General features: G+C 36.2%; 1 protein-coding gene across 1 annotated transcript in view; it reads left to right on the forward strand.

Moving 5' to 3' along the window:
- Positions 1–786: 786 nt before the first annotated feature.
- LOC107566751 (ceramide synthase 6-like) overlaps positions 787–11,643 on the forward strand; it is a 51,258-nt gene continuing 40,401 nt past the window's right edge. Inside the window, exons 1-2 of the mRNA XM_016252281.1 lie at positions 787–1,059; positions 7,690–7,795. Of these exons, the coding sequence (XP_016107767.1) occupies positions 890–1,059; positions 7,690–7,795 (276 nt within the window). The 5' untranslated portion in view covers positions 787–889. The remainder of the gene's footprint in view (positions 1,060–7,689; positions 7,796–11,643) is intronic.

Genomic DNA, 11,643 nt, shown 5'->3' on the forward strand with positions numbered 1-11,643 from the left:
ACACACACACACACACACACACGCACACACACACACACACACACACACACACACACACACACACACACACACACACGACTAATAGCCTTGTAAAACACTTTAATTGCATTTTCCCGCAATGTATCAATAGCCTATAACAAACAACTGTTAATAGCCTAAATCTTCATTAAGATTTTAAAAAGAAGTCGAATCTTGATTATATTGGCTTTATGTATAAAGAATTTCGCAAGAATTGATATATAATTTACGATATGATCTCTATTTGTATTCACCTCTGTAAAGCACAGTAAAAGCAAGAAGGCCAGCACTACAGTAGCTACTGGAAAAACTATCCATCGACCAGCAGGTGGCGCTATTTCATCAGATTTGGCAGCTAAAGGTGGCCCTCTATAGCTCTGTGCTTTTATTTTGATGTGTGACTTTTATTGCAAGAAGCCAGACTAATACAACAAAAGACTTTAATTACACGTGAGGAGAAAATCAGAAAGGATAACCAAATAAAACCAAACATTTTTTAACAAAATTATATAAATAAAAAAAATAAAAAAACTTGTAGTTCACTTGAACCCATCTTTCATACACTACACTCAAGTGTTATAGGCTACAAGTGGTGACTAAATACATTTTATAATAATACAGATATAGTGTGTTAAAAGTGCATTTTAGTTCATATTTGAGGGTGAGTAGGCTACATAACTGTTCCTTTAAGCGACGCTTTTATGATTGACAAGCGCACGGACCAATCAGCGTCGCGGAGGAGGAGCGCGTCGTCGCGTTCTACTTCCCTACATGAACACAAACACCATCTCCATCATCACGCTGGAGCCGCAGAGATCAGCTGTGACAGAGCGCCGCAAGCCGCATCGTCGAGACTTCAGATCCGCTGGAAATGGCAGGGATCCTGGCGTGGTTCTGGAACGAGAGGTTCTGGCTCCCGCACAACGTAACCTGGGCTGACTTGAAAAACACAGACGAGTCCACCTTTCCGCAAGCCGAGGATCTGTATCTGGCGTGTCCTTTAGCATTCTGCATGTTTATGATCCGGCTGGTCTTTGAGAGGTACGTCCAGTGTCACATCTTCATCAGCATCATCAGCATCATCACTGCTGAAGATGTTGCGCTCAGGGTTCATCCTCAGCTGATGATGATGATGATGATGATGATGGGACAGGTTTGTGCTCCTTCACATTGTCACTGAATCTTTGTCTGAATTAGGACAATGACAGGTGCCCAATATGGCCCATCTTCTGGAATAATAATAATACTGATGATGAAAGTAGGTCATCCTTTAGCATTCTGCATGTTTATGATCCGGCTGGTCTTTGAGAGGTACGTCCAGTGTCACATCTTCATCAGCATCATCAGCATCATCACTGCTGAAGATGTTGCGCTCAGGGTTCATCCTCAGCTGATGATGATGATGATGATGGGACAGGTTTGTGCTCCTTCACATTGTCACTGAATCTTTGTCTGAATTAGGACAATGACAGGTGCCCAATATGGCCCATCTTCTGGAATAATAATAATACTTATGATGAAAGTAGGTCAGTGGCGCTCTTTGTTGTGTAGATCATTCTTAGGTGTGCCATCTATTTCTGTTTTATACCAAATCTGAAGTTTGAGAATCTCCACTGCCTCCCATCACTGGGGCATGTTGTCACGCTACTGTATGGGGTAAGTTGTCACAAAGGGAACCACAAAAGGGTGACATTTTTATCACAAAAAAACAGTAAAACTATTACTCCACGAAGCGCAAAATTGAGTTTAATATGTTTCCTATTGTGCGTAAATGCATGAACCCTATGAAGATATGTTCTAGAAACCCGTCTAAGGTGACTGGCGATATGCTTGTATTAATCTGAATTTTGGATCATCTTATTTAAAATATTTACAAACATTTAAAAGAAACGTCATGGCCTACATTTTTTAAGAGTCTCTTGACCTACATTTTGCTATTCATCACACTGCTGGATTCCTGAATATGCTGATTATATCTGCACAGAAATATTTCAATAGCTGCGGAGCATGTAAACATCTTTTTCAGCCATACCTACTCTTGACGTATAATAATAATTTTTAATATTTAAAAAAAAAAAGTATCTTATACTCACCAAGGCTGCATTTATTTATTCTAAAATACAGTAAAAATAGTAATACTGTGAAAATATTTTTTATATAATAAAATATTAAAATGAAAAAATACATCATTTTTTTTATTTTTATGAAAACTTGGTACTTTTTCAGGATTCTTTGATGAATAGAAAGTTCAAAAGAACAGCATTTATCTGAAACAGAAATATTTAAAATATTAAAATATAATAATGCTATTATAATAGTATTCATATATCAGTATGATATTATTTTTTAATATTACAAACATATTTACTGTCAGTTTAGTCTATTCAATACAGCTTTGCTGAATAAATGTATTAATTTCTGTTAAAAAAAACACAATTTTTGTGTATATAGGTAATTATAAATTATGTAACAATACTCATATTTTTGCGTCCAGCCATGATATGTCAGCTCATATAAATTGAAAATATATTGTTTGAGATTACTGTAAATTGTACATTTTAAATTGTACTGTACATTTGACTGTAATTTTACATTATACTTCATTCATTTTAAACATTTTTGATTTTGTTCTTGGTTTTGAACTTGGTCTTGTTCTGAAAATTGTAAAATGTTAAATAGACCCTGTTTTTAAATAGGCCCTGTAAATAGGGAAATTGTATTTCCCCACAACATCTATAAGTGGGATGTTAAGTTCTATTAGCCCAGTTTTGTGAGGTCAATTGCATTTTTTTTTATTCTTCAATTGTAACTTTATTTTGCTCTGAAATTTTTTATTACAAATAAAAATGCCTTCAAAGTTGTGAACTGTATCTTTAAATAAAACTTTTCAGAAGTCATCCATTCTATTATCCAAACCTCTTTGTCCTTATTAGGGTCGTGGGGAGCTGGAGCCTAACCCAGCATCTTGAGCCACAGGCGAGGAAAACCCTGGATGGATGGCCAGTCCATCACAAGGCGCACACATCGATTTTAAGAAGTTATTTTGATTGAATTTCTCTTCCTTTGATATAGCACGAGGTGAAAATGTTCACCTGTGAAATGTCAGATCCAAAGGTTGAAATGTGAAAATGTTTTACTTCAGCATAATCAACGGCACAGTTTCACTCCTTGTGGCTCAATTTACACCACACTGGGGGCAAGTTGAGCCAAGAGACCACTTTTTTTTTCTTCTTTTTTTTTTTTTGGAAAGCCATATTTTGAAAGCAGTTTATTTTAGATCCAAAGTGATTATTCCCAATGATGCACCACATCCTGAAATGTATCATTTATATTTAAGTTGGACCCATTACTGTCATGTGCTCACTTTAAACACACCGTTAGTAAAAACTGCTCAACTCACCCGCTCTCCCCTATATTAATTATACTAAAATAACATTGCTTCAGGAGCTCTTGGGTTTCATAGGCCCATTGATTGATGTGGTCTGTATGAACTTCTTTTTTTTTTTTAATTTTAAATTTAAAAAAATACTTTTTTTCGTGTATTTTGATGAAAATAATGACAGAAGAATATTAATTTCTGCCTGAACTGTTCCGTCAAGCGACGCTCTTATGATTGACAGGCGCACGGACCAATCAGCGTCGCGGAGGCGGAGCGCGTCGGGCACTTTCTACTTCCCTGCACTGAGAGAGAGGAGACTCGCAACCCGAGCGGGCGGTGCTGCAAACCCCGATTCCATCACCACCACCACCACCATCATCATCATCATCATCATCACACTGGACCTGCACAGATCAGACAGAGCGTCGCAAGCCGCGTCGGCCACTGACTGCACATCAGCGCGGGCGTCCAGACCTGAGATCCGCTGGAAATGGCAGGGATCCTGGCGTGGTTCTGGAACGAGAGGTTCTGGCTCCCGCACAACGTAACCTGGGCTGACTTGAAAAACACAGACGAGGCAACCTTTCCGCAAGCCGAGGATCTGTATCTGGCGTGTCCTTTAGCATGCTGCATGTTTATGATCCGGCTGGTCTTTGAGAGGTACGTCCAGTGTCACATCTTCATCAGCATCATCAGCATCATCACTGCTGAAGATGTTGCGCTCAGGGTTCATCCTCAGCTGATGATGATGATGATGATGATGATGGGACAGGTTTGTGCTCCTTCACATTGTCACTGAATCTTTGTCTGAATTAGGACAATGACAGGTGCCCAATATGGCCCATCTTCTGGAATAATAATAATACTGATGATGAAAGTAGGTCAGTGGCGCTCTTTGTTGTGTAGATCATTCTTAGGTGTGCCATCTATTTCTGTTTTATACCAAATCTGAAGTTTGAGAATCTCCACTGCCTCCCATCACTGGGGCATGTTGTCACGCTACTGTATGGGGTAAGTTGTCACAAAGGGAACCACAAAAGGGTGACATTTTTATCACAAAAAAACAGTAAAACTATTACTCCACGAAGCGCAAAATTGAGTTTAATATGTTTCCTATTGTGCGTAAATGCATGAACCCTATGAAGATATGTTCTAGAAACCCGTCTAAGGTGACTGGCGATATGCTTGTGAATTTTGGAATTTTGGATCATCTTATTTAAAATATTTACAAACATTTAAAAGAAACGTCATGGCCTACATTTTTTAAGGACCTACATTCTACATTTTGCTATTCATCACACTGCTGGATTCCTGAATATGCTGATTATATCTGCACAGAAATATTTCAATAGCTGCGGAGCATGTAAACATCTTTTTCAGCCATACCTACTCTTGACGTATAATAATAATTTTTAATATTTAAAAAAAAAAAAGTCTCTTATACTCACCAAGGCTGCATTTATTTATTCTAAAATACAGTAAAAATAGTAATACTGTGAAAATATTTTTTATATAATAAAATATTAAAATGAAAAAATACATCATTTTTTTTATTTTTATGAAAACTTGGTACTTTTTCAGGATTCTTTGATGAATAGAAAGTTCAAAAGAACAGCATTTATCTGAAACAGAAATATTTAAAATATTAAAATATAATAATGCTATTATAATAGTATTCATATATCAGTATGATATTATTTTTTAATATTACAAACATATTTACTGTCAGTTTAGTCTATTCAATACAGCTTTGCTGAATAAATGTATTAATTTCTGTTAAAAAAAACACAATTTTTGTGTATATAGGTAATTATAAATTATGTAACAATACTCATATTTTTGCGTCCAGCCATGATATGTCAGCTCATATAAATTGAAAATATATTGTTTGAGATTTTAACATAATTTCCTTCATTTTAAAGTAGGTGCTGTTAGTAGCTAGTAACACCAAAAAAAAAGTTTTTTTTTAAAACAACCATATAATATACAAAATAAAACTTGTAATTCTTATATGTATAAATATATTTATATTAAATATTGGACACATTATTTTTGCACCTGATGTTGTTGAAACATATTAAGTGATTGATAAATGAATAAAAGTGAGAAAAAATGAAAGTGGGAGATTCACCCAAACTTTTTTGAACGGTCAAAAAAAAACACTGCTAGAGAAACAAGCTTTTGTGCGTTTGGAATTTTGAAAAGTTATTGGCATATAGCCTCTTCCCCATGTGACAACTAGTCGTATGCTTTAGATCAGATGATAAAACCAGTCAGTGTGTACTTGATATCAACTGTAAATCATGCTTTCCAGTGAGCTATGAAACTTAGACATTAATTTTGCGCTATTATGATCTGAAAGTGTGTTGGCTTTCAATGTCACAAAAGCAGCAGTTTTGACATATTCCCCGCGGGACGGCACGGTGTCAGGTTTTGTGTTTATGTATGCCACAGACCATCTGCTCTTCACCTTCATCTGACAGAGTTCTTCAGATCTCTCCAGCTGAATTTTGCTCTTCATAGTTTGAAGGTGAAATATACTGTCAGGGTCTCCTCTGGGATTGTGTCTAGGAAGGAAGACGGATCTTCTAAAACATATTTTAATATCAGAGTTAAGTTGAACCCGTGTCAGTTCTGGACCGGCTGAGACCTTAGTTTGGATCTGACTTTACATATAACAAACCATTGCAAAATAATAAAAAGCCATCAGTGTTCAACCGAAACGTCTTGATAAAAGCTCTCGTGGTCTTCACTGTGGCATCCTCTGTGGAAAGAGGACACACTATCTGAAGTACAAACATCCTCTTCCATCCTACAATCGCTGTACATTTTTATGATGAGCAACAGCCCATTTATGGCATTTCAGGCCCACAAAAGCAAACAGTGCGCAGGCCGCAAATCAATCCAGCCGCCCATAACCTTATCGCAGCTCTTCAGCTTTATAGAAGAATCATTTCTAGAGCATGTTCTGCACTGAATTGCAGGGCTCTTAATTGGATGACATTATTAATTAAGTGGCAAAAGCTCATTAAAACTGTCTGCTGACACCTCCATTTCCATTCTTGTGACATCTTACTTTCCCAGACTTGCAAGGCCAGTTCATCTCTGAGCTTTGAGATGTATTTTTGTTTACCAAGGCTGCATTTATTTGATTAAAAATACAGTTAAAAACAATAATATTGTGAAATATTATTACAGTCTTAAATAACTGTTTTCTATTTGAAAATATTTCAATGTAATTTATTCACGTGATGTGACATGATCCTTCAGAAATCATTTTAATATGCTGATTATCAGTGTTGAAAACATTGTTTAATTTATACTTAATATTTTTGATGAGTAGAAAGTTCAAAATATCATCATTGATTTGAATTAGAAATATTTTGTAACATAATAAAAGCCTTATTTAAAATTTCTGAGCAATAGTTCCAGAATCTTCAGAGAACATTTAAAAAAATAACGTTCCCATGACGTTTGCACAATTGTATAATGGAATGTTCCCTTAACATTCACTAAACCAAGAAAAAAAAATGTTTCTTAAACACACACACACTCACACACACACAAAACAACACTTTTTGAGCATTCAGAGAACATTCAGAAATAATGCTTTTATAAATATTGGGAACAAACAACTAAATGTTCTTGGAACATATTTTTGGGAACAGGTTGTAAAAAGAGAAGAATCTATTAAATGATTAACAAATAAGCACTATTGTCATGTTTGTTTTGATTTCATATATCATCTGCTCAAAGAAAGTGAAATAATCTGTTTATGTCATTGCTGTTGTGATAAACGAAATATGACTTTCACAAACAGCGAGTTTGATATTTGCATTAAGACGAGGACATGAAAATGTACTGCATAGTAGCAATGACCCATGAAATGTTTCTTCTGGTTGTTGTTCCTTTTTAACGTTCTCATTATCAGATCGACAAGATAGAGTCTCATTAGCATAACAATACCAACTGTAATGCAGTCGGCTCTGATCATTTTCTAATACACCGATGTTTATCAGACCTTCACAAAAGCAGCCAGTCAGCTGCAGAAAGACCAAATGCTTACAGCTGGCCTGTGCGGTTTAACGCGTGTCTCTGAAGATTTGGCAAGACAGCCGCAGTGATTGCACACAGGAGGATTTCTTTAGTCGGCCGCTGTGGTTTTACCTCAGAAGTTCCCTTTGAATATTGATTTTTAATGCAACCTGTCAGACCTTCGGAATTAAGGTAGCAGGCATTGATATTACAAGATATAAATCTAATAAAGCGTTCTTTGTTATTGGTTGTTTTAGGTTTATCGCAAGGCCATGTGCGCTAGGTCTGAAAATCCAGGCCAACGGGCCGCAGAAAGCTCAGCCCAACGCCATTCTGGAGAAGGTCTTCACTGCCATCACCAAGGTAAAGACCATGTTTCTAACCACAGGATTTATTGCTTCAGGAGGCTGTGAAAATCACTACAACACAGTTTTGAGTGGTTTACTGCTATTATAAATGGCAGGAACAGCAGTTTGATCAAAAAAAATGTAGTAAGCCAGTTTCAGTAGGACAGCGGCAACTAATGTGCTGAAGAGATATGTGCATTTAACAGTTGAATATTAAAGGGGTGGTTGATTGCGATTTCACTTTTTTAACGTTAGTTAGTGTGTAATGTTGCTGTTTCAGCATAAGCAATATCTGCAAAGTTACGAAGCTGAAAGTTCAACGCAAACGGAGATATCGTCTTTTGAAATTCTGGCAGTTTAATGCCTACAAAAACGGCTGGTAGGGACTACAACGAGCTACTTCCCGGGTTAGTGACATCACAAACTCAGCCAAACCCCGCCCCCGGGAACATGCAACGAAGTGGGCGAGGCCATGCTGCGCTGCTTTAGAGAAAGAGGAAGAGAAAACTAGAGGTGCACGTAAAAATCTGTTCATATATGAATCACGATTCTGTCTTCTAACGATTCTAATGGATTCACAAGTTTCAAAATCAATGTTCTAAAGCAGCGGTTCTCAATAATGTTCCTCGCGTTCCCCTGCTCTGTCTCTCTCTCTCTCTTATTCAGCTCAGCTCCAACAATGAACTGTTCCAATTATACCCTTTATTTCACATAGCTATGAGAAGCGTTAAACATGGACGCACGTGCAGTTGCCGTACTGTATTAAAGCTTTAATCAGGATAAAACCGTGTATTAAAAGCTAACATAAGCAGTAGTATTTACAACAGCGTATCTAAAAGTATGAGACAACAACAAACAAAAAACATAGGCCTACCATTAAAAGCCGTGCTTGCACAGGTTCTGCACGATCCTCTTCAATAATATCCTCTGTTTCTCGATCGGGCTCAAACTGATAAGCGATATTAATGATGCCGCTGTTTACAATACAACCGGAGCACATGCCGCTGAGGTGAGGGGCGGGACGTTTAGATGCGCACTAGTGGCAGTTTAGCCAATCACAACACACTGGGCTAGCTAACCAATCAGAGCTCATCGCCTATTTCTGAGGGAGGGGCTTCATAAAAGAAGGAAATGATCAGCCCGTTTCTCAGAGAAGGGACAGAGGGGTGTGGAATAATTATGTGAAAAATAATGCGTTTTTTTTTTTAAACGAAGCATTAACACATGTTAGACTGCAACAATCAAGCCTGGAAAAAAAACAGTGAACCACCCCTTTAATATAAACATTCTCAGTTAAATTACTGGTGTTTTTACTGCATTATTATTATTATTAACACGTGTGCATCAATACAACAGTTACAGTTACATGTCCTTAGAGGAAAAAAATGGATCAGAAATGGTCATACATTTTTTTCCCCCTGCTTTCACTCCTAGTTTTTTAGCAACATCAGTTATGTTCATAACTACAAAAAACCCATTCATTTTTAGGATTTTAACCCTTTAAATGCTAGTTTGTTTACATAATGCCACTGCTGTTTATGAAGAAAAATAATAATTTTCCTTATACTAAACACTAAGCAGATTTTGTTTTTGCTAATTAGAAACAAACTTAATTTTGCATTATTTTTTGTGCAGTGTCAGAATTTAAAAAAATAATAATTCTCCATACCAACACACCCAAACAATTAAAATGATATCATTTCAATTGGCCTTTTTTTCAGCAGAAACAGAAAACAGGAAAAAATTAATAAAATTAGCTCCATAGGCCAGACCTTAGAAAATGGTGCCATCGGGTGCAAAATAGTAATGTTAAGTGTTAAAAGTAGTAAAAATTTGAATTCATAAATATTAAAAACACCAGATAGACATGTAATTAATATTAAAAACTTGATCCTTACAACAGGGGGTCTTTAAATATAATGTGATAGTACTGGCCTATAAATCAAATTAGCTGAACATTTTCCTTCCGTTTTAGATCGAAATGTCTTATTGAGCTACCAAAGTTATCCAGCCGAGAGAAGCGAGTGTTTTATCTTGTCAATATTGTTGTTTCATTTATATTAATGGCATAATAGACAGTGGCAGGTCTTTTAGCCTGCATTTACGAGCCGTAATGATCTGATATTTTGACACTCGTCCATTTTTTATCCTGCCTGTTTAAGTTGTATTTAAAGTGACAGTTCACCCCAAAAAAATGAAAATTCTGTCATTATCTCACCCTCGTGATGTTGTCTTTAATGTTTAACAGAAGGAACAAAGTAATACAGGTTAAGAACAACAGTGAACTATCACTTCAAGACGAACAGGCTGTGTTTGTGCATTAATACTGTACCTCATTAATACTGTACCTACCTGTAGGTGAAATGATGCTCACATGAAACAGACGAGGACGATAACATAGAAAACCCAGGTGAAGTTTCATTTACAACTGCGATGATCCAAAAACATGAACTATGAATTAAATCCAAGACCTGAAACAAAACCTAAACTGTGAGCTTGACTATAAACAATAACATTGAACTGCAGACATATTTCAATACACAACAAAGTAACATGGCAAACATGAGGGCTTAAATACAAGACTATGGATTAATCACATGACATAAGCAATGAGAAAACAGAAATTCTAAACAAGATAACAAGATAAATTAACATGCACTAATGAGAGAACAGAACTAATAAGAAGACAAGGATACATATATCATTTTTTAATTAAAAAAATGTAGAAATAATTGAATTTTTTGTTTAGTAAAATGTAAACAATTGTTCAATGTAGTATTCAAGGAACAATTAAAAAAATAGTCTTGCTGGCGCTGAAATGAATCATGATGTTGAAAAACTTTTTATCAGCCATTTATCTTTAAAGAATTGTTCAATTATGCAGTAACGTGATTAAAACCTGCAGAGACTGTGAATCAAAATCAAATTGAAGCGCTTATCACAGTCACTGAAACGAGAGAGGCCTCGATTACAGCGAATCACATTAGTGTAAGCGAAACAGAACTATTCCTACATTCACTATGGTACTGTGAAATTTTTTGTTACTATCACCTCCACTGAGTTGAATCAGTATGTAATGCGAGTTCATTTATCTTGAATCAAATGTAAGTGCTCTTACTGATGTTCATTTGGGAACGAGGCCGACAGAGTTTAATCACAGCGTTAACTTCTGAACTAAAGCAGAGCAGAGGTTGCCATGTAAAAGAAGAATAATGTTTCACCTTTTGAGCCCTTGTCTTGAAAGAAAGCGAGCGCTCTTGATGGTGACGGCAGTGTGGAGTGACTGTACAGGTAATCGCAGTCTCAGACCGATAGCGTGGCTCTTTGACGTGTGTGGCTTTATCAGAGCTCGTGTGCGCTGATGCATCGGCTCTATTTTTAGCCACAACAGAACTAAATTTCCTTGACAAATGTTCAGATTCTCAAACACACGAGATCCAGACATGCTTTAAGAATAAAAAGACAATTTCTGCCTGAAACGGAGCTATGCAGAGAGACAGGGAGACCTCAGGGCGAAGCTCATCTAGCTGGCATGTTAGCAGATACAACCGTCTAATTGGAACCTGATTGAGTTTGGATGAAATCCATTAGCGATAGACATCAGTTTTGGGGCTGTTATTTTTAGTATAAAAACAGTAGCTGTTCATTGAGGATAAAATCATTTTCTATTCTGACCATTTCTCCAAAAAAGAGGCTCTTTTTGGCCAAAGGAATCCTGAATCCAGTTGGTAATCACGATTAATTTCAGAAAAATGTGCAATTAATTAGTCAATTTTAGACAGCACTATATATATATATATATATATATATATATATATATATATATATATATCTTTAACACATATTTTTTTATTAAAATTTTTT

The sequence above is a fragment of the Sinocyclocheilus grahami genome, unplaced genomic scaffold (assembly GCF_001515645.1).
Source record: "Sinocyclocheilus grahami isolate Dianchi unplaced genomic scaffold, SAMN03320097.WGS_v1.1 scaffold1099.1, whole genome shotgun sequence".
NCBI classification, from domain to species: Eukaryota; Metazoa; Chordata; class Actinopteri; order Cypriniformes; family Cyprinidae; genus Sinocyclocheilus; species Sinocyclocheilus grahami.